General features: G+C 43.4%; 2 protein-coding genes across 5 annotated transcripts in view; one reads left to right on the top strand and one right to left on the bottom strand.

Moving 5' to 3' along the window:
* The first annotated feature begins 2,740 nt into the window (after positions 1-2,740).
* LOC109903195 (proline-rich membrane anchor 1) lies at positions 2,741-15,794 on the top strand. Of its 2 annotated transcripts, none has more exons than XM_031788141.1 (4): positions 2,741-3,040; positions 4,840-4,981; positions 9,176-9,299; positions 14,187-15,794. In XM_031788141.1, exons 1-4 carry the CDS (start codon positions 3,038-3,040, stop codon positions 14,284-14,286), a joined length of 369 nt encoding a protein of 122 aa, XP_031644001.1. In that variant the 5' UTR covers positions 2,741-3,037; the 3' UTR covers positions 14,287-15,794. The 2 variants fall into 2 exon arrangements, with proteins under 2 accessions (XP_031644001.1, XP_020355431.1); XM_020499842.2 differs by having other exon boundaries at positions 2,741-3,764.
* Positions 15,795-18,575: 2,781 nt separating this feature from the next.
* unc79 (unc-79 homolog, NALCN channel complex subunit) overlaps positions 18,576-23,709 on the bottom strand; it is a 46,177-nt gene continuing 41,043 nt past the window's right edge. For 2 of the 3 annotated variants that reach the window (XM_031788138.1, XM_031788139.1), the window contains 9 exons: positions 22,218-22,322; positions 22,048-22,125; positions 21,836-21,925; positions 21,439-21,614; positions 21,018-21,201; positions 20,657-20,860; positions 20,180-20,257; positions 20,027-20,068; positions 18,576-19,920 (listed from right to left, as the gene is read on the bottom strand). In XM_031788138.1, coding sequence (XP_031643998.1) covers positions 19,732-19,920; positions 20,027-20,068; positions 20,180-20,257; positions 20,657-20,860; positions 21,018-21,201; positions 21,439-21,614; positions 21,836-21,925; positions 22,048-22,125; positions 22,218-22,322 — 1,146 coding nt within the window. In that variant the 3' untranslated portion in view covers positions 18,576-19,731. The remainder of the gene's footprint in view (positions 19,921-20,026; positions 20,069-20,179; positions 20,258-20,656; positions 20,861-21,017; positions 21,202-21,438; positions 21,615-21,835; positions 21,926-22,047; positions 22,126-22,217; positions 22,323-23,709) is intronic. The other variant, XM_031788140.1, reaches the window with a different exon arrangement.

The raw sequence follows: 23,709 nt of genomic DNA, 5'->3' as shown, positions 1-23,709 counted from the left end.
AATATACACAGGCAGTTAGGAAAGCAAAGGCTATTCAAACAGAAATGTACATCCTGTAGCACAAACTACAAAAGGTTCTGGGACACTGTAAAGTCCATGGAGAATAAGAGCACCTCCTCCCAGCTGCCCACTGCATTGAGGCTAGGAAACACTGTCACCACGATAAATCCATGATAATTGAGAACTTCAATAAGCATTTTTCTACGGCTGGCCATGCTTTCCACCTTGCTACCCCTACCCCGATCAACAGCCCTCCACTCCCCACAGCAACTTGCCCAAGCCTCCCCATTTCTCCTTCACCCAAATCCAGATAGTTGATGTTCTGAAAGAGCTGCAAAATCTGGACCCCTACAAATCAGCCGGGCTAGACAATCTGGACCCTTTCTTTCTAAAATTATCCGCCGATATTGTTGCAACCCCTATTACTAGCCTTTTCAACCTCTCTTTCGTATCGTCTGAGATCCCCAAAGATTGGAAAGCCGCTGCGGTCATCCCCTCTTCAAAGGGGGAGACACTCTAGACTAAAACTGCTACAGACCTATATCTATCCTACCCTGCCTTTCTAAGGTCTCCGAAAGCCAAGTTAACAAACAGATCACTGACCATTTCGAATCCCACCGACCTTCTCCGCTTCGCAAACATGATTTCCGAGCTGGTCATGGGTGCACCTCAGCCACGCTCAAGGTCGTAAACAATATCATAACCACCATCAATAAGAGACGATACTGTGCAGCTGTATTCATCAACCTGGTCAAGGCTTTTGACTCTGTCAAACACCACATTCTTATCGGCAGACTCAACAGCCTTGGTTTCTCGCCTGGTTCACCAACTACTTCCCAGATAGAGTTCAGTGTGTCAAATAGGAGGGCCTGTTGTCTGGACCTCTGGCAGTCTCTATGGGGGTGCCACAGGGTTCAATACTCGGGCTGACTCTTTTCTCTGTATATATCAATGATGTCTCTCTTGCTGCTGGTGATTCTCTGATCCACCTCTACGCAGACGACACCATTCTGTATACTTCTGGTCCTTCTTTGGACACTGTGTTAACTAACCTCCAGATGAGCTTTAATGCCATACAACTCTCCTTCCGTGGCCTCCAACTGCTCTTAAATGCAAGTAAAACTAAATGCATGCTCTTCAACCGATCGCTGCCCACACCTGCCCGCCCGTTCAGCATCACTACCCTGGACTGTTCTGACTCAAAATATGTGGACAACTACAAATACCTAGGTGTCTGGTTAGACTGTAAACTCTCCTTCCAGACTCACATTAAGCATATCCAATGCAAAATTAAATCTAGAATTGGCTTCCTATTTCGCAACAAAGCACCCTTCACTCATGCTGCCAAACATACCCTCGTAAAACTGACTATCCTTCCGATCTTTGACTTCGGCGATGTCATTTACAAAATAGCCTCCAACACTCTACTCAGCAAATTGGATGCAGTCTATCACAGTGCCATCCGTTTTGTCACCAAAGCCCCATATACTACCCACCACTGTCACCTGTATGCTCTCGTTGGCTGGCCCTCGCTTCATATTCATCGCCAAACCCACTGGCTCCAGGTAATCTATAAGTCTTTGCTAGGTAAAGCCCCGCCTAATCTCAGCTCACTGGTCACCATAGCAGCACCCACCCATAGCACGCGCTCCAGCAGGTATATTTCCCCCAAAGCCAATTCCTCCTTTGGCCGCCTTTCCTTCCAGTTCTCTGCTGCCAATGACTGGAACGAACTGCAAAAATCACTGAAGCTGGAGACTCATGTCTCCCTCACTAACTTTAAGCACCAGCTGTCAGAGCAGCTCACAGATCACTGCACCTGTACATAGCCCATTTGTAAATAGCCCATCCAACTATCTCATCCCCATACTGTTATTTTCCTCCTTTGCACCCCAGTATCTCTACTTCCACACTCATCTTCTGCACATGTATCACTCCAGTGTTTAATTGCTATATTGTAATTATTTCACCACTATGGCCTATTTTATTGCCTTACCTCTCTTATCCTACCTAATTTGCACACACTGTATATAGACTTATTCTATTGTATCATTGACTGTATGTTTGTTTATTCCATGTGTAAATCTGTATTGTTGTTTGTGTTGCACTGCTTTGCTTTATCTTGGCCAGGTCGCAGTTGTAAATGAGAACTTGTTCTCAACTAGCCTACCTGGTTAAATAAAGGTGGAAAAAAAGTGATACCGGTGCACCTACAGGACAACGAACAGCTTCTACCCCCAAGCCATAAGACTGCTAAATAGTCACCCAAATAGCTGCCCAGACATTGACCCTTTTTGCACTAACTCTTTTGACTCATCACATATGCTGCTGCTACTGTTTATTACATTATCTGTCCAGGTTGCCTCATCACTTTATCCCTAACATATGTACATATCTACCTCAATTACCTCGTATCCCTATAAATCGACATGGTACTGGTACTCTGCCGTATATAGCCTAGTTATCATTACTCCATGTGTATTTATTCCTCCTGTAATTACTTATCTATTATTTCTCTTTTTTCTCTCTCTGCATTATTAGGAATGACCGTAAGCATTTCACTGTTAGTCTACACCTGTTCTTTACAAAGCATGTTACCAATACAATTTGATTTTGATTGAATCCGTACAATATGTTACGAATTTGCAATACATATGATGTGTTATGAATTTTAAAAAATTGTGGCTAACATTAGCTAGGTGGCTAGGTTGCTAATGCTAACATTAGTTAGGTCGCTAACACTAGCTGGGTTAGGGTTTAAAGTTAGGCTAAAGATTAGTTTAAATAACCTACTGTTTTATCGAACGTAACTAAACGGGTCAAATAATGTAACCTAACATAATGTCACATACTAAATGGAGTGTCACGGATTTTAGTAACATATAATTCGTCTTGCATTCTGGACATTTCGACCTACATGTCTCAGTAAACGTCTCTTGTCTGTTTAACTTTTCCTACGGTTCGTGCGATTCGAGAACAGCCTACTTGCAGTAAAATATGACTGCGCTGGAAGGAAGGGCACTCCACTGGATGTGCGATGGTACGGTGAGGCTCCCCGCCTAATCTATAGTCTTTAGGCAGAGGGATGCATCGTTTTAACCCTTTGCTCTGCTCTCCAGAGTTGCACATATTTGTAAATAGCCTTTAAGTAATATTTAGTAAATAAGTTGAGGAAATGTGTAAAGGGGCTGCAGCTATTTTGGGGAGTTGTATTGGACAATAAGTGTAAGGATATTTCTTCATCGTTTGCTTCAACTTCGGATGGCTTGAGTATTTGCACACATGCATGTTGACAAGCAAGAATGTAAGGTAGCCTATGGCCGGTCTACCGTTCTCACATCACACGGAGTAAGGGAGCATCGTTTGGATTCGCAGCGCTGGACATCGAACTATAGCGCCGTGATTCGGAGTACGTTTGAGTGCCCAGAGAAATAACTTTATATATTGGGATTGCTTGGTCACCTGCGTTCCTTGTCAGTCATATGCCACCGACAACGTAAATTCAACAGCAAAATGAATATGGCATAAACTAATTCTGGAGACGCCAGTCACAGATATCGCCGCCGACTTGGATAGGGTGAATGAGAATTTCCCAAACGGTCAAATCCTATGCATACCGTGCTTGTTTACTCGCTACACTATCTAGTGTCTTCGAGAAGAGCGCAGGAGGAATGCTGGTCCAAGATCTAATACCATTTACTTTAAGTTTTTGGCCTCTTCTCTTCGGTCATTGCATTCTCTCGTTGGTTTTACTCTCATGCCAGGTAGGTATGGTGTTCGTGCGCGCCGACACGCTCTTGTCATTTTACACATGGCGAGTTATTACACTAAGTGGAGCTGTACTGTGTTTTTGATAATACTGGCTATTGATCCTGGTTGAGTGAACTGCTTGTCACCTTTAAACAAATATTTTAACGTAATATTAACGTAACGTAAAATCAATTATATACATTTTTAAACACACAATGCCATGTTTATTGAGGTGCCTGGTTCCTTTCTGCACCCTCACACTATTGCATCAACTATGATACGTTTTTAGTGGTAAGCAGCTGTAATCCCCAGTCAATTGTTGCAATGTTTTCATGTGAAGTAGGCTATTGGTGATTGGAACACACACACACACACACACACACACACACACACACACACACACACAGGCAGGCAGAACACGACAGACTCCTGGAAAGTAGCACAGAGTGAGCTATAGATTCCCATCTGGAATATTATGTTGAGGATGAGTATTCTAACCCCTGGCCCGTGATACTGCCTACAGAGAGCAGTGAGCCGCTATGCAGGCGCGGGATGTTGCCAGGGTTCATGTGTAATATGATTTGCTCGAGTTTCCAAGTCCACCCACACACACTCCTCAGGGGCAGCCTGCTGCCCACTCTGTTGGTGGGTGGTTTCTCTGAGGGAGAGGGTTGCAGCCGTAGACATGATACCATCCTTTATGTCTATGAATGCAGCTTCTGGGGAAGCAATATAGTAGAGGGATAGGATCTTGGGCACTATTGTTTCCAAACCACAAACCATGATGATCTAGTTTGCTGATGCCCAAGCACTAATGGTCCAGGTCATTATATACACTGATACAAGTACTCGGGGAATATTGCAGCAGGTAGGCTATGCTACAGTATATTAACATTCTAAGCTCTCATCTCTCGCTCCTTTTTTACTGATAAAAAAGCAGATTTATTCTGAAATATGCCTTTTGGGGGTGGATAATGAAAGTTAATTTTGAATGCATAATGAATAGTCAAACTATTTCTCTCTTTTCTGTCTCGCTCGCTCTCTCTCTCTCGCTCTCTCTGTCTGTCTCTCTCTGTCTCTGTCCATAAGGGTGAACTCCAGAGGTCATGCTCGCAGACTGTAACTGAGAAAGTGAGCGAACACTGCCAGCTGGCATGTCAGTGTAGAAGCTACCCTCCCCTTCCTCCCCCGCCTCCTCCCCCACCTCCCCCACGGCTACTGTTGGCCACAGGTAAGGTTCAACACTCCTGCTCACACCACATCAACCAGCCTCTGCTGTCTCACTCTCCTGTCTCACTGTCACCTGTTTCACTCACAACTGTCTCATTACCAGTGCCTGTATCTACCTAAACCGTTTCACTTTAAATGTCTTGCTAGCACTTTGCAGTACAGTGGCCTTATACCAGAGCATCAATAGTGGAATAAAGTATGTCTCCTCTCAGAAAAGAGCCAGGGGCTTAGGGGGAGGAGAATTTAAAACCAGGTAGTGGAAGAGTGTGTTGTGTGTGATGTAGAAAGGCTTTTATGAGAAGACTACGAGTGCGTGATAGAGCCGGCAGAATGTTGACAGCTGAACAAAGGGATAATTTATGCTTAGCTTGACCTTGGGGAGTTCCTAGTTTCATGTGAAATCTCTGCCTGCTGGGCTGCCAGGCTCAGTGGTTGGTTTTCCCCTGGAGGGACCCCCTGATTTAAAAAGCAGATGAGTTAATTCAATTAGGGGTTTGATACAGAGAAGGGGACTAATGAACTATCACGGCAGTCCCGTCGAGCCGGGGGCACTGGGTGTGCTTGCATGCGTGTGTCTGTTGTCACGCAGTTTTCTTTCCATACTAGTCTCCATGTCTCCTTCAACATACTTCAGTGCTTAATTAATGATGAGATATGTATCCAATCTGAAACTGTGACATTCCTGTCATTGACAAAGTAGTTGTATTAACTATATGAATCAGTGTATGACATTGCGATGGTGGAAAGGAGGATAGTTTGTTAATATGACAGTTGATATGATTTGTATGTTGTCATGAATACTGTAATGAGAAGCTATGAAATATGGGACAGGCATTGCTTGTGCAGTCATCCCAGGTCAAAACTGAGACTGTTAAAAATCAGTCAGCCAGAAGACTTCATGCTGAGAGTAAGGAGGAGCACTCTTTCAACAAATGCTCGACAGACAGCAGTGGAAAGGGTTCAATCAGCTTAAATGATTTCCTCTGTTTGGTCAACTCAGATTTGGTCAACTCAACTCAGCCTCTTTTCATCCTGCATCACCACGTGAGGCATCTATGAATATATACATAGGGCTTTCATTGACCACTGTGTCTCTAACTTACCTGACCTATCTACTACCTGTTGATTTATGAGTCCACAATGTCCACCATGAATGCAGGACTCTTCCACTGGGTGTTTTCTGCAAACTTGGTCTACAGTCTAGTTTTGGTTGTGTATCTTCTCACCATATTGTAATTCCCTTTTTCTGAATCTAGAGAGTTATCTACGGTTTGTATGTATGTTGTTCTATTTCTCTGGTTATAGACCTCTGTGTGTGTGACTGCTGTCAAGGCCTCTGCATGGAAGATTCTCAGAATCATTTTATGAGATTCTCTGACTACATTGCAGCATGTCGTTCTGTGTTTGTTATGCGGTTTGACAAGAAGAGAACCATTACAACTGCGAAGAAAAAACTCTTGGCCCCAGCAAAAGAAGTATTCATTTTTAGAGTACATTTTGAAAATAGCAGCTTTTTATAATAGCCTATGGTAGGTTAGAAAGGAGGCACTTATTTATGTTGTTTATGTATTGGGAAGGAGGCACTTATTTATGTTGTTTATGTATTGGGAGGGAGGCACTTATTTATGTTGTTTATGTATTGGGAAGGAGGCACTTATTTATGTTGTTTAAGTATTGGGAGGGAGGCACTTATTTATGTTGTTTATGTATTGGGAGGGAGGCACTTATTTATGTTGTTTATGTATTGGGAGGGAGGCACTTATTTATGTTGTTTATGTATTGGGAGGGAGGCACTTATTTATGTTGTTTATGTATTGGGAGGGAGGCACTTATTTATGTTGTTTATGTATTGGGAGGGAGGCACTTATTTATGTTGTTTATGTATTGGGAGGGAGGCACTTATTTATGTTGTTTATGTATTGGGAAGGAGGCACTTATTTATGTTGTTTAAGTATTGGGAGGGAGGCACTTATTTATGTTGTTTAAGTATTGGGAGGGAGGCACTTATTTATGTTGTTTATGTATTGGGAAGGAGGCACTTATTTATGTTGTTTATGTATTGGGAGGGAGGCACTTATTTATGTTGTTTATGTATTGGGAGGGAGGCACTTATTTATGTTGTTTATGTATTGGGAGGGAGGCAAAACATGTATCATCTGGCCTTAGTGAGAGTTTTCTGAATAAATGAGAGGCGTAAATGATTTAACTGTAATCGTTGCTGCTATAAAATCTGTTTGTTTTGGTATGTGCCAGATGCATAAGGGAGCCGATTGGAGTTTTCAGAAGTTCCAAAATAATACATGAATATGCATGAAGTATGCATGAAAGTGGGACAATGAGAGACTGTATCTACAAAAAGTTTCAAATAAGGGAAATTGGCAGTGTTGAGTAAGAGTCTGTGCTCTAAAAATGGATCAGAAGACCTTTCAAAGGAGAGAGGTTTATCACAAGGAAGTAGATCCTTACCCTTGACTGAATTAAATCTTACAGCCGTTGACAAAATGTAGGATCAAAACCGAAGTTGGGCTCAGAGGAGATTTTACATTCATAGTGACTCATGACGTGGTGTACTGGGGAGAAACGTGCCTTGTCATTTGCTCTGGATAAATATGCAGTGTTGGAATATTCCACAGCATTACTAAGGGTTATGTGTTACCATGGAGTCAATTCCTCCCTCTCGTTCACAACATAACTATACTCCAAATACCTGGGTATGTGATTATTGCATTTCTCTCTGTTACTGGATGGTAGGTAAACCTAGATCAGGGATGGGCAACTTTGATGGAGGTGGGGGCCACAAAAAATCTGAACTCATCATGAGCGGCCGCAGTGGATTGCGGGTCTGTGTACCCACTTCCATACCCACACATGCAGTCAAAGCCAGCCCTGACCTTTTGGGGGCCCTAAGTGAAATTGTGTGACCCAAACATTTTAGTAGCCGCCCTCTTGACAGCAGAGAGAGAAAATATATGTTTTAGAGTTAATTTCCTGCAATCCTAAAAATTTTGCCATGAAGTGGGGAGAAATGTTTGCCGTTCTTAATATGATATCTGTGAGAGTGACTAACAAAATCAATGGGGGCCCTCCGGTCAGTAATTTAACTATGATTACTACAATTTTAGATAGCTGGCTAAACTAACTTAACAATATAAGAAATGTTAGCTGACATGGGTTAATTGAGTGACTGTCGGTGACTGACATAACAAGAGAGAATCTGCTGATGCACTACCAAATATCAAAATTGCACCTTTTGTATTCTAACTCTCAATAGTAAGTTGAGACTGACTGAGTTCCTACAAATGTAAATCAAGTTGCCAATCCCTGATCTAGATTATTATATCCAGAATACAGCCACATTCATACTTAGATATAATAAAATATATCCCCTCTCTGACAGAATGAGACATGCGTATTGCTGGAAACCTCCCTCCTGTCAAAATGAGCAGTATTGTCAGTGTCACATAGTTCAAATCGGTCTCCATGGAGAGAGAGAGAACACTCTTGATACTGTAAGTTGCTAAGCTGCACTGAGTGTAATACAATGTCCCTGGCATGTCTTCTTGAACATGGTTCTACCCTCAGTCAGACATAATGTGACCAGAACATGGTGCTCCTGCAGGTGAAATACATTTGGACACGGAGTGCTCTTGTAATAAAGACTGACTGCATTTTAAATGATTCATGGAGCAGGGTTAGATATCTCTGAGCATTGAACCTTAGAACAGGTGAGCACCACCCTGCTACCCAGATTTAGGAAGCAAATCAGATCTAGAGCTTTATGGTGTAATGGTGTGGTGTAATAATGGTGTAATAACTGAATGCATTCAACTGAAATGTGTCTTCCACACGTAATGGTATAGTAATACAAGGTTTCTGAGAATCAATACATTTTTATTCAGCAAGTTGATTTACAACATGGACAGTGGTTGGGCTGCATTAATGATGAGCTTTCATCATGCTATCTTAAGCTATAATGGCTGTCTATGAAGCAGTTATGATGTAATACATAGAACTAACACAGTATCTAGGCTAAAGCAGTTTGCATGATAACCTAATCTCGATAAGCGGCCAAGTGCTGATGCTGTTGGAATGCTAATGATGTTTGAAAAATGAAACTACTGTGTCTTTTTCTCCCTTTCTCCATCCCCCTCTCTCTCTACCCCCTGTCCTCCTCACTTCTCTTCCCTCCCAGTAGTTGAGTCCCCTCTGCCCCTGTTGAGACCGTGGTGGATGGAGATCTTAGTGCTTGGGACAGTGGGCTGTGCCTCAGCTGTTTTCCTCCTTTCAGCCATGATCATCTGCTACAAGGCCATAAAGAGGTATGTTGGTTAGCTGTCAATGCGATTGGCATGGAAGAGACTGTGGTGACATTCTTATAGCCTACATCCATTCAGAATACACAAAAAAGTATTGGCCAAGGAATTGGCTTTGGGGGTGACCAGTGAAATATACCTTCTGGAGCGCGTGCTACAGGTGGGTAATGCTATGGTGACCAGTGAGCTGAGATAAGGTGGGGCTTTACCTACTTATCGATGACCTGGAGCCAGTGGATTTGGCGACGAATATGAAGCGAAGGCCAGCCAACGAGAGCATACAGGTCACAGTGGGGGGTAGTATATGGGGCTTTGGTGACAAAACGGATGGCACTGTGATAGACTGTATCCAATTTGCTGAGTAGAGTGTTGGAGGCTATTTTGTAAATGACATCGCCGAAGTCAAAGATCGGTAGGATAGTCAGTTTTACGAGGGTATGTTTGGCAGCATGAATGAAGGATGCTTTGATGCGAAATAGGAAGCCTATTCTAGATTTAATTTTGGATTGGAGATGCTTAATGTGAGTTTGGAAGGAGAGTTTACAATCTAACCAGACAACTAGGTATTTGTAGTTGTCCACATATTTTGAGTCAGAACTGTCCAGAGTAGTGATGCTGGACGGGCGGGCAGGTGTGGGCAGCAATCGGTTGAAGAACATGCATTTAGTTTTACTTGCATTTAAGAGCAGTTGGAGGACACAGAAGGAGAGTTGTATGGCATTGAAGCTCTTCTGGAAGTTAGTTAACACAGTGTCCAAAGAAGAGCCAGAAGTATACAGAATGGTGTCGTCTGCGTAGAGGTGGATCAGAGAATCACCGATTTGACACACTGAACTCTGACTGAGAAGTAGTTGGTGAACCAGGCGAGGCAGTCATTTGAGAAACCAAGGCAGTTGAGTCTGCCGATAAGAATGTGGTGATTGACAGAATCGAAAGCCTTGACCAGGTCGATGAATACAGCTGCACAGTATTGTCTCTTATCGATGACGGTTATGATATAATTTAGGACCTTGATTGTGGCTGAGGTGCACCCTTGACCAGCTCGGAAACCAGATTGCATAGCGGAGAAGGTCGATGGGATTCAAAATGGTCAGTGATCTGTTTGTTAACTTGACGTTAAGCATTAAGGAGATAGATTGGCGGTAAGGCCCTGCGATAGACTAGCGTCCTGTCTAGGGGATGTACTTGTACATCAAGTTGCCTCACGCTAGAGAAACAGGAGATAGGAGCAGGAGCCTATGAGCCGTTCCGGCGGGTTCTATTTCTCGGAGTGGGCTGATTTCTCAATTGTGTAATTGTACAGAGCTTTTTAGACTACCAGCTGAATGTGAGCTGACAAGGTACAAATCTGTCGTTCTGCCCCTGAACAGGCAGTTAACCCACTGTTCCCAGGCCGTCATTGAAAATAAGAATTTGTTCTTAACTGACTTGCCTGGTTAAATAAAGGTAAAAAATAAAAAAATAAAAATGTTTGTGAAAGTAAAGGCAAGATGGCTTACCGGAGAAAGCCCATGATCCCTGTCCCTCTCGCCGTAGAGAAGATGTGTACTGTTTCGATTAGTTCATCAAAGGAAAGGCCATGTGGGGTTTTAGCCTGCAGCACAACCAAGACCCAATTCCCTGTCTGATATTCAGGCAGCACAGTGTGTCACACAGGCACCCAGAAACACTCGTTCAGACACATAAACACACACATATACTGTGCAAGGTGCTGGACACAGTCACACATGATAAACACACATAAACACATGCTAACAGACACAGTGTTACTAAAGAACATGAATGTGCGTGAAGAAATGCATACAGACACAGCTGTAGATACGTTTCTGCAGATTATTTGAATACATCGAAATTGTTAATCATAAAGCTGTAAAGAGTGGATGCTACATATGTCTTTCCTCAGGATTATATTTCTACTTTTCTCAAAAGACAAACAGGCAAGGTCAGGCAGTGGAACTAATAGGCGGTTGGCTCAGGAATTCATTATGGCAATTTTCCAGCCCCCTCTGTCGCCAAGGGGCACCTTTTTTAATGCAGCGATGGCAGGAAAGTGTTGTTGCAATATGGGCCGCTGTAGCCTCAAACCCAAGTCATTATTTATGAATTCATTTGCGCAGTCATTCAGTCGCAGGCCACATCTTTTATACATGCAAGCAGGTCGTGTCCTGAAGCTCTGATGGAAGTGGGCTCTGTGACTGCAGAATCTGTGAAACACCAAGCCTCCATCCCATCTGACTGAGTGAGGAGGGAGAAACTCTCTAGGGTCCAGTCTGATTGCCCACATTGAACACTCATTAGTCCTGAGCCAATGAAAAATCAGTCTGAGGAAACTGAGAAAATTAGAAATAGAAAATATTGATTTGAAAATTGTCATTGGCACTATAATCATGCATCCTCTCTGATTGAGTGTGAGAGAGAAACAGCCAGAGAGATGAAAGATACAGGAACAGATACGGATGTTGTTTACCAAAGCTGGGAAACCGCAGTAATTGGATGTCTTTGTCAATAACAATGTGATAGTGGGTTTGTCAGTGAGAAAAGCAGAGCCTGTAATATATAGCCCTTCCGGGCCCCTCAGTGGTCAGGGCTTTCCCAATGAAAATCAGCTGGAGTTTGGCCAAGGCCCCAGCAGCACAGACACTAGAGGAGCGATCTCTGTAAGCCCCGGCCGTCCCTTAGCTCCCGGCCGTCCCCTTTTTTTTTTTTGTCTCATAATCTTATTCCGCCAGTCATCTGCCAGAGCGAATGAGGTTGGACGAAACCCATTCCATTCAATTCAATTAGGTTTGTAGCGTCAGGGGAGCTGCTGTTAGTGAGCAGAGAGAGGAAGATTCAGCCATGCTGTGTGACAGTGCTGTGCTATCCAAACCGCAGACATGATGCTGCAGTCCATGCTGGCACCAATGCAGGGAGTCTAAACACCACAACAAAACAAGATAACATACTAATGAATCTGTTCCGGTTTTTCTCAACTACTTGCTCCTCTGTTATTTCTGTCCAACAAGGAGGACAAATCAGGACAGTTTGTGTTCAGGGTAAATCCACCATAACCATTCAGTTATGGAAAGATTTAATGAGGAAGCTAAATATACTGTATCTGTAATAAATATATTACATAGTAGGTTATCTATTATGGTTTTATGATATTTAATTACCACAACAACTTTCAAAACAGTGAAAGTGAAAACCACTATGTGAGGGGTGAACAGTAGATGGTTCCTCTAATATCCTGATGGGATGAGAATAACTGTACACAGCTCAACACATGTCCCAACCTCAACATTATCCCTTCCCCAAACTTCAAACGGATGTGTGCTGCGATTGCACAGCTTTGATATGAAATATGAATCTGACCTGTGAAGTGTTGTGTAGCCACCTGCCACGTGTCAACAGCATGACATCTATTATTGACGGCCTGGGGAGAGGTCGCTGTGAGGTCCAAACACCCTGCCCTCTACGGTGGCCTTCCTAGAAAAACATTGATCATTGACTAGAGACTAGGTCAGTGCCTTTTGAGAATGTTAAAACACCTCTTTTAGTGGTCTGTGGAGACTGCAGTGGGGAAGTCTGGTGTATCCCATCTCCCCTAGCTACCTCCAATCACGAACACATGCACGCGCACACATACACCCCAGCAGTAGCACATCATGTCCCAGCAGGATGCATTGGTACACTTGGACCCAGAAGTTTCCTCTCCCAGGCAGGTTGTCCCAGAGGGAGAACACAGCATCTGTTTATCAGCAGGGCTGGCGTCTGTCTAGCCATCACCACCACCACCGTCCGGCACTACAGCACACATTTACAGAAAGCACAGGAAGTGCACTGAGTCACTATCACTGTCTCGTGTGATGGGTAACCTAACGGTCACCCCCAGACAGGAAGCTAGTAAGGAAGCTACTGAGTACTCATTAGTGACTATTCAGTTATACTAATGAGTGACTCCAAGTTAAGTGTTTCTAAGTTAAGACTGGAAAGAGAGAATGGGTTCAGAGACATTAACACAGGACATTAACCATGCTCTTTTTACAAGAAGACAGAGCATTTGTGGTTGATGATTTGTTTAGTTTATTTGCACCAACAGAAGTAAGTGATAAACAACAATACATCTTTTTTTTTCTTTTTTTAATACTGTGTGCAGGTACGGTTGGAAGCCCAAGGGCTGAAATATAAAAACCATACCACAAAAAAAACAATATACAATACATAAATGCAAAAATAAAAAAGGTTTGTTGTGGACATAGCATTTGTGGATTAAACTGAGAATGACTGTCTGTCAGGTAAGACTAGCCAGCTGTGGCTTTAAGAAGAGAGGGATGGAGACACTGACCTGAGATGTAGCTTAAGGGTCCCCTGTGCCACTGAAGGCTATGTACAGTATTGAGTGGGATAATGACTGTACTGACTGTATTCAGATCTGTCTCTGGGTTACATAAGCCTGGACAGAGAAGAGCAGCTGAAGGGGTCGGCACAAAAGACACAGTACACTGGACAAATATAATAACCACAAAAGCACTGAGGGATGCATGAGAAGGTCTTGCATTGAAAGATACTGCTTTTCACAGAGCAATTACAGTGGAGGATCATGTGCTTCGGCTTGTTTTTATCCCGAATGTGGCTCGCCACCATCAATGGAGAGTGTGTCTAAATGCCACATCCAACTCTTCTGTTTGATTTGTATCTTGTCTTTCCTTTCATGGCTCTGAGAGTAATGTGACCTTTTAATGTTCAGCTTATTAGAGAACATGGCTGACCAGTGCGTCCAAACACAATAGCCTATGGAATCCAATCTCTCCGTAGGTGAACAGACACAGGCTTTAGTAGAATGATTGATGTTTTTCCTGAAATTGACTAAAGCCCCTTTACTGTCCTGACATAAGTTGTGTCTGTTTGCAGGAAACCACTACGGAAAGAGGAGAACGGGACAAGTCGTGGGGAGTATGCCATGAGTGTACGCAAAAAGAAGGCCATGGGCCCCAACAACACTGTGGTGTAGACTGTCCACTGACAGAAAGAGGAAGTCACATCACCATCATCCCCACTACCCACCCTATCCTACCCAAAACTCCTATTACCTAGAACGCAACAGGGGGTTGACCTGTTAAAAATGCATAAATGCCTTTCCTTCTCTCCTAGCATGTTGCCTGGATGAAAGACAACGTTCAGATAAAGGAGAGTAGCGAGAACCAGAGAGAGAGAAAAACTAAACATGGAAGTGGATTCAGAGAATGAGTAAAAAAGTGAATTGAGGAATAAAGTGAATTGAGAAGTTCTACACCAGATTGTCGACAAGAAGTGTCATTGACAGGGAAATGGTTGACTGCTAATCTGTCAACCTACACAGCTCCACACTTCTTACAGACAACTTCGATGTAGGAACAGACACTGAAGCACTGCGATGGGATAGGAGGTTGTGGAGGACCAGATCAAGAACAAAATGTGCACTCAGTTTTTATGGAAAATGCAACATTCTTTTCTACGGTCGGGCTGTCTCATCTGACCGTTTTTCTTTTTAATTTATTAAAGCAGAATTTGTATTATACTGGCACAGTTGCAGGTTCTTGCTGTGGTTTGAGATGTATAGTGCTCATCTGACTATGCAATTAAAACACACATTTACAGGTCATACCAAGTGGGAAGTAAAACAACAAGATCAAGTCAGTTCCTATGTTCCATACCAACAACACAACAGAACTTGATCTACTTATCTAATTTGTTCATTTATTTATTTGCTGTATTTATTCATTAATTTGTCTGCTTATGTATGTTATTATTGTTTAATTCAGTCAGTTTAATGATTTGAAATGTTTTCTTTTTAGATTTAATTATTTAGTAATCATATCATTCATTTTAATGGTCTGACGCTTCAAGCCCACTTTTAATTTGCTACAGACACTGATGCAGAAAACACATCTGCAAAGAGTTTTGGCGCTCAATTGTTCATCTCTTGCTGTTTGATATGCCTTTCTGTGTTCCCCTGCGACTTCAGCAAATATGATGGGGATTTCTGTGTTCCCCTGCGACTTCAGCGAATATGATGGGGATTTCTGTGTTCCCCTGCGACTTCAGCGAATATGATGGGGATTTCTGTGTTGCGAGTTTGTGAATGTGTGTTTTCTGACCGTGCTTTTAGCAGCTTATTCTACCCCTCAATTCTTTCTCACAAGACTAACATGGTATTCCATTTTGTGCTGTCACATCTCACTGGTTAGACAGTCAGGGGGAGATAGTGGGGGACAATGGGAAGCCCTTTGCCGTGTTCTGATGTGATTTTTACAGTCTTAATTGTTCCACCTCCCAGCAAGGAGAGAACCCATCACTATAGAAACAGTGCACATGATCCCAGGACTGACATGCTGATTGGTGGAGGACGGGATTCCAAACAGAGGCTAATCTGGATATCAAGTTGCAGAGAGGATGGCCTCAAAAAGGGACATGTGACTCAGTGCACTCACACTCGCAGGCATCCCCAACATCCTTCTGCAATAAACAGTCCACAGTTGATTTAAAGCATCACTCAATTATTACGCTGCGTGTTGGCATAGGTGCAGTTAATTTGTATATTAGTGTGTGTTGTGTGCGTGAGAGAGAGCACAATACATGTATGGCTGGCAGTATCTCTGAAAATGTTCCATTACTGTTGAATTTTGTAAACACAGACCTTGCATTGTGAAATGCATAGGAATTAGCATATCTTACCGGTAGTGTACCCAGAAACTGAAGATACGTCACTAATACTGTACATTGAGGGAAATAACCTTGGATGCATGAATGTAAATATTGATATTTAAAAAATATCTGCCTTCTGGACTGTTAATAACATGTACAGTGTAACAGAAAATATGTTTATACATAGTATAAATTAAACAGTGTGCTACCAATTAGAATTAAATCAATGTTTTCATGTTTATGGAGCAAGCCATTCATGTATATTTGGCAATGAAAGTTATTTTAAATTGATGCATTATATACCAAAAGGATACATAGAGTCCTATGTATACATCGATAATGTGCATTCAGTTGATTTAATTGCTGACTTTTTCAGTTGTAAATAAAGGTGAACAGAATGACAGGCCTATGGTCTTATCACATAAGCATCAAAAGGAGAGACAGCATTAGAACATGGTTTTGAATTGAATGGTGTACAGTACAACATTGATAAAGCCAGTGTTTGTTAATGTTTTTTTTGCCTGTACCCATGGTGCCTCTCCTCTCTGTGTCTCAGAGAGCTCTGTGCTGGTCTTCTTCTGGGCTCCCCCTGGGCGCAGGACGTGTTCTCAGTCTGTCTCACACCGTTCATTTTTAATGAACAGCTATCAAACACGGCCATCTCCCTGGGGCTCGGTCATGCAAACAGGATAACTTGTGGGCCACTGGGGTTCTTTTGATGTCAGGGTCTTGGCACGGCCCAATCCCTGTACACAAACTACATTATGTACATAGGACTGGTCAGCCACTTCTGCTCTGCTACCACTCTGGCCATTGTGACACATGGGGGAATGGAGCAGACAGACAAACCCAAATCATACAATCTGGGAACATGTACTCTCCTCATGAATGTTGTCAATAGATAATAGAATTGGGAAAAGCTATGGGCTCTGGTAGGTCATCAAGGAATCAATAAGTCCATATTCTTGAGAATGTTCCTCCTTTAAAAGGGGAGACCCTTAGAAACACAGCCACTTCAGAGGGGGAGAAATCCAGCAGGGTCCAAGCTGAGCCATGTAGAGAGGGAGGGAGGAATGGGAATGAGAGACCATACACTAGTCTGCCTTCTCCTGCTTTAGATGTGCCACTTGATGATAATGCCATGGGACACTCTGGGCAATTTAAACATTCATGCATTGTCCAGCCAGGGCACTCTGAGTTGCTCTGTAATAAAAAGGATCTGACAGGCCTGAAGAGGAAGGCCAGGGATCCTCTCTATCTCAACAAGCTCTGTGTGGCTTTCCCAGATAAAAGACAATGTATTCCAACAGGGTAAATGGGAAAATAATCACCTTGTTATTTGTTTAGCAGCAAATTCGATCCATTCTTGACAGTAATATAGCGATTGTGGTCTTAGATCGTTTCTATCATTACAAGAGTTTAGGCTTCTTATGTGCTATTGACTGATTATGACCAATCAGAGGACACTTGCACTATTGGTTATATATGAGTATATACTTAAGCAATAAGGCATGAGGGGGTGTGGTATATGGCCAATATACCAAGGCTAAGGGATGTTCTTATGTACGACGAAACACAGAGTACCTGGATACAGCCCTTAGCTGTGGTTTATTGGCCATATACCACAAACCCCAGAGGTGCCTTATTGCTATTATAAACTGGTTACCAACGTAATTAGAGCAGTAAAAATAAATGTTTTGTCATACCTGTGGTATACAGTCTGATACGACTGTTAGCCAATCAGCATTCAGGGCTCAAACCACCCAATATTGAATTGTTATTAGACATCCAATGAGTGTTTATGTGTGTCTCTTATTTGTGGCTGTTAGCTCAAGGCTGAACTGTTTGCTGTTGAGCAGTAAACAGGCTACCCTTTATATCAGAGAAAATTCATGCATGTCCATGCTGCTGTGTGTGTCTCAAAGCTGACCTTCGCAATCTAGGGCTGCTTGCTCTGGGGACACTCTCTGCCTGAGAGCCCTTGGTCAGCATTAATTACCCACTAGATCTCCAACTGCCTGCTCATCAGGTCAGTGCTCCCATATGGTCCTCCAGGAGGAGGGAGGCCAGCAGGCAGGCCGGGGCAGGGAGAGTGCTGGGTACCTTTGGGACATTGATTAGATAAGCAGCTGCTAATAAGAGATTCTTTAAAAAAGAGCTGCAAGTTCAAACGATCATGACAGTGGCAACGGCTGGCAGATGCAGCCCCGGTGCAAGGGGATTTGACTTGAGTAAACACACACACACACACACACATAGGAACACTGTTGCAGAGAGGCTATTTGATGAGCCAAGCACAGAAATTGATGGAGTCACCTGTGTGTGTGTGTGTGTGTGTGTGTGTGTGTGTGTGTGTGTGTGTGTGTGTGTGTGTGTGTGTGTGTGTGTGTGTGTGTGTGTGTGTGTGTGTGTGTGTGTGTGTGTGTGTGTGTGTGTGTGTGTGTGTGTGTGTGTGTGTGCGTGTGATATCATCAGACAGCACTCAACGCTGGTGACTCATTTGACACACGCCTCTCATAGAGGATCCCTTTACAAAGTGCAGGCGTAGAGAAGTTATGAAATATGATACATTCTACAGGACTCATCTAATTCTGCCCTGCTTGTTTTCATTTTGTGTCCGACAACCATGGCATTAAATAGCTTTTTAATTCAACTTGAAAATAAAGGGGAAACAATGTAGAGAAAAAAAGTGAGTGAGATCAAGCTTTGATTTAAATATACGGTAGCCCAGCTCTCATGTGGCGTGGCATTCCCTGACAAGTGCCCTTTCCATAATGTCATTAGATTCCACAACAATGCTTTATCACGACAAACCACATTAGACCAGAGGTAACTGTATTTGGTCCATGTCAGTGGAAAATGATGGCTAGGCTCTACAGGGGGCGGTCAACATGGACTAGCTTGTCTTGTTTACCTCCCCTGTTTGGTTTCATCCTGATCGAGTTACAACGCTGCTGCTTTTGTTGCTACTGCAACCCACTTTGTGGCTGATCGATCTGGGCTCTGATGGCGAGAGGCAACCTGTTGGAACTGAGCAGAGGAAGAGGTGAGACAGGAGCCCTAAAGTCTAATTGGATTTACTGATAAGATATATAGTATGATTGCTAATGGTTTCTTCTGAGCTAGGATATGGGTGGTTCCTATACATTCTTTGGGTTTAACAGATCCTCTTGCAGTCATTTAGTTTTCCCATAAACCTTAGGGAAGATATACTGTGGTAGTTACTGTGCAGATGTGCAATCATATCACACTTTGTGCACTTTAACTGACCTCTGTAGAAATGACAGTGACAACAATATTTAGAAAATGTGTCTTGATTTAATTATTTTTATCAGGCTTGCAACCAAGCAACTGAACATATCGATATAGACCATGAGCATCACCAAGTGAACAAGTCTGAGCTTCAGCATTCCTCATCCAGACTATCATCTGCTGCTATATATTCTCTCCGTCTGTTCTGACCTCTGATGCAGCATACAGCATGTTGGACATTTAACCTGCTATCTACAGAACTGTGATCCCCCTACATCTGCACACCTGCCCAACCTGTACTCACCTATCCTTTCATTGCACCAAAGAATAGTATAGATATACAAAGTTTAGAAGGTGCTGAAGATGATTACATCCGAAGCAGTGTCTTAAGACGGTGAGAGTCAGTTTATGCAGGAGTCGACTTCCTGATATTTATGGTCAGGCAGGCAGCAGACAGATGCATGCTGGTCCTGAGGAGGACTGGGTCTTGGAGGATCTCCCACAGTGAGAGGTGGGCAGGTCACATGGGGTAGAACTGTGAGGCAGCCTCGGATGACTGGATTTCCACCTGGGCCATCTTGAACTGTGTGCACTGCAGCCACTTGCGCAGGGCGAAGGGCAGGGCCCCAGCCGCCTGGCCCTGCACACACTGGTGGTTCACTCTGTTCTGGATGGCCTGCAGCCGCAGCTGTAGACCTGCAGACAGGTGCTGCATGGGACAGGGAGAGAGTTTTTTGTTCTGAAGAAAATTTGAGCATCTATATCCATATATAAACATAATACAACTCCTATTTGAATTGCAATTTAACTCTTACCTTTAGGTTAGATTGAATCATGGGCAACCACATAGGTATTAACTGATGGAGAGAAGAGGGGAATTTTGAGTTGAAATAGAAAGCAACATGAAGAGACAAAATAAAATGTCAAATCAAATGTTAGGGGAAATTGTGGGTAAATGCCCCTCTTACCTTCACAAAGATAGTTGAGTTGCATTCTTGTAAAGCCTCCATCAGGCTAATGACATGTAGACACACCATCTCCACCATCTTGGAAAGTTAGAAATAACACATTTGTATTACTGCAAGGGATCAGAACATGATTTATGATCACCCCGCTTCCAAATATTACTCAAAATATATCATGTCAAAGCAGATTCTTAGGTCGGGATTCAATCTGACTGTGTATTTGGACAATGCTTTAAAGGTTATTTCCGATCGGGCTTACATAACAGCAATGTCCTGTCAGACACAACAAGGATCTGTTTGTGCTTTAGCCAACTCCTCTGCCACATTTACAACTACCAAAATCTGGGTAGTAGTTTGCCGAGGTGACAATAGCCTGGCTTTACATTTCATATTCAACTGCACATATCTCCATGCACATCCTATTTCCATCCCACCCCCTCTTGCAGCTGACAGAGAGATAAGCGTGTGGATCTTCCTCACCACTTTGTTGTGGGCCATGAGCTGCAAGATGCTGGGTGTGACGCGGCTCCAGAACTCCAGGCCGGTCAGAATGGCGTTGGAGGAGAACTCTGTCTGATTCTGGTTCTGCAGGGCCGGAGTGGCCGCCGACTGCTCACAGTAAATGGTCCACAGCTGGGCAAACATGAAGGCATGGAACAGGGAGCACATGTGCAGCACTGACGTCTGCAGACAGAGGATGGAAAGAAGAGAGAGGTCAGTGACACTTTGGTCTTTATCTCATCCTAGACTTCAGTCGAGGGAGGACAAATACACATCTGAATACGTTTACGTAGCATTTACTTCAACATTTATGCATATAACATTTAGACATTGTCCAGACCTTGGATTGTTCAGGGAAGCCGATGAGGATGACGATGAGGTGGTCAGCGATGTGTGAGCCAGCGTCCAGGGGGATGGGCATACAGGAGGTGGAGCCCTGGTGCAGGGCATAGTGGGTCAGGGAGCCCAGGAGCAGCCAGGACAGCTGGCGGATGTGGGACACACACTCAATGAACTCCTTAGGTCTAGGGAGAGGACAGAGGTAAAACACTTTTTGAGTATACATTACAGTCTTATTAGACTCCCAATGTATTGTAATGACGTATAGAAGCACTTCTACTGATAGCATTCCACTAAAAACTGCAGAAATCTAACTGGTCAAGTCTGCTATACCATTTGTGACATATAGTTCTATCTTCATGGTTATTAATAGTGAGATCACTGAAAGTGACATCTGTGCTGTGACTGTCTGTGCCTCTCACCCCTGCTGCATGGCGGACGGGGGATGGTAGAGCCAGGGCAGATAACGGATCACTGCCTTGTTGTCACGGTGATTGCCTTTGCTGATCTCCATGGCAGCTACCTGTGCCAGGCCCACTTTCAGGTTCCCTCCGAACGTGTCCTCGTGCAGTGGCTGACAACACGCCTTCATATGGCTCTGGAGAGTGTCACATGATCACAGGATAGGTCACATGACTAGGGCCTGGCAATGACACCACTCTCAAGGTGTGGTGTCTCAGGGAGAGTTGGGATACGCAAACATTTTTCCAATTCACACCTGCGTATAATACACACTTGTACATGTATGAAATAGGACAAATATAAGCACCCACCCGCATGACGAGATGGCTAGAGGTGAGACTTATGGAGGAAACTCACTTTTAGTTTGGTCAGTGTGTGCATATCCGCTATGAAGTCTAGAAGTTCACTGATGTATTGCCTCATGCATTCCATTGCTGCTGTCGTGCACTGAAAAAGACAGAGAGAATAGCGCAACAATCAAAAGGACAATATCTGTATCTCATTTGGTTTCATTAGGTCATCATAAAGGGACCCATAGAACCAATGTAATGTATGATGTACTGTCTTACCCCTGGAAGAGATGAGATCATGTGCTTTGAGAGAACAGTAGACTCTGCTAGCCTCGTACCAATATCTGAACAAACAAACTGACAACATACACGGATGCAGTTAACATAAATAAATATGCAAAGTCATCTTAGGTACTTTGGAGTTAAAGTCTTTTCCACAAGTAGTTTACCTGGACCAGCAGTAGCAGGTTAGTATCGGGTAGAGGAGACTTGAACTTCAGAGCCTGTAGAAGCTCCAGCACCACAATACGAGACATATAGAACTTATCTCGCTCCTGGGCAAACAAAACACACCAAATAGCTCAGGATAGAGGAAATAAGGTAGTGGAGAGAGAATATAGAAAACCACTGTGTACAAATGTTGTAATTCATTTTAGAGGAACCATGTGAGATAAACTCTTAGGCATACTGGGGGAAGAAGGTTTGCCGAGTGGTTGTCTTATTTAATATTACAGGGTTGTGCACTATATCTCTCTGCCTCTCCAGTGCTCATACAGTGTTGCCTGTGTGTACTGGAGTATAAAGGCTGTATGTGTTCTGAATAAAGACAGAGAGACAGAGGAGCTGATTAGCACGGCACCCAGTCTAGATCTCGTCTCTCCCAGAGATCCAGTTCAGATGAGCCTGTCAGCCTGAGAAGCCACTGCTCTCTGTTAAATCATCCACTCAATACAAAGCTCTGCCTGCTGCCTGTTTACCAACTAGACTGTCATCCTCTCTCTCTCTCTCTAGTATACTTATGGCATAGCATACAGTAATTACCTTATTATCACCTTATTATACATGTTGGTAGTGGTACATATTGGTTCATACACTACACTACAAAAGTATGTGGACACCTGCTTGTTGAACATCTCACTCCAAAATCATGGGCATTCTGGGAAGGCATTCCACTAGATGTTGGAACATTGCTGCGGGGACTTCCTTCCATTCAGCCACAAGAGCATTAGTGAGGTCAGGCACGGCAGGTAGCCTAGTGGTTAGAGCAATGGACTAGTAACCGGAAGGTTGCAAGATCGAATCCCTGAGCTGACAAGGTAAAAATCTGTTGTTCTGCCCCTGAACAAGGCAGTAAACCCACTGTTCCTAGACCATCATTGAAAATAAGGTAAAAAAATAAATAAAATGTTGGGCGATTAGATCTGGCTTGCAGTTGGCTTAACAATTAATCCCAAAGGTGTTAGATGGGGTTAAGGTCAGGGCTCTGTACAGGCCAGTAAAGTTATTCTACACTGATCTAGACAAACCATTTCTGTATGGACCTCGCTTTGTGCACATTGTCATGCTGAAACAGGAAACCCATTTCATGAAGCTCCCGATGAACAGTAGTTGTGTTGACGTTGTTTCCAGAGACAGTTTGGAACTCGGTAGTGAGTGTTGCAACCTAGGACAGAAGATCTTTACACGGTATACGCATCAGCACTTGGCGGTCCCATTCTGAGAGCTTGTGCTTGCTCCGAGACGTTTCCACTTCACAAAAATTAGCACTTACATTTGACCGGGGAAGCTCTTGCAGGGCAGAAATTTGATGAACTGATTTGCTGGAAAGGTGGCAACCTGTGATGGTGCCATGTTGAAAGTCACTGAGCTCTTCAGTAAGGCCATTCTACTGCCATTGTTTGTCTATGGAGATTGCATGTGGTGTCCACATACTTTTGTATA

The sequence above is a fragment of the Oncorhynchus kisutch genome, linkage group LG14 (genome assembly GCF_002021735.2).
Source record: "Oncorhynchus kisutch isolate 150728-3 linkage group LG14, Okis_V2, whole genome shotgun sequence".
Classification (NCBI taxonomy): Eukaryota; Metazoa; Chordata; class Actinopteri; order Salmoniformes; family Salmonidae; genus Oncorhynchus; species Oncorhynchus kisutch.
This window is presented reverse-complemented; position numbering and strand designations above follow the sequence as displayed.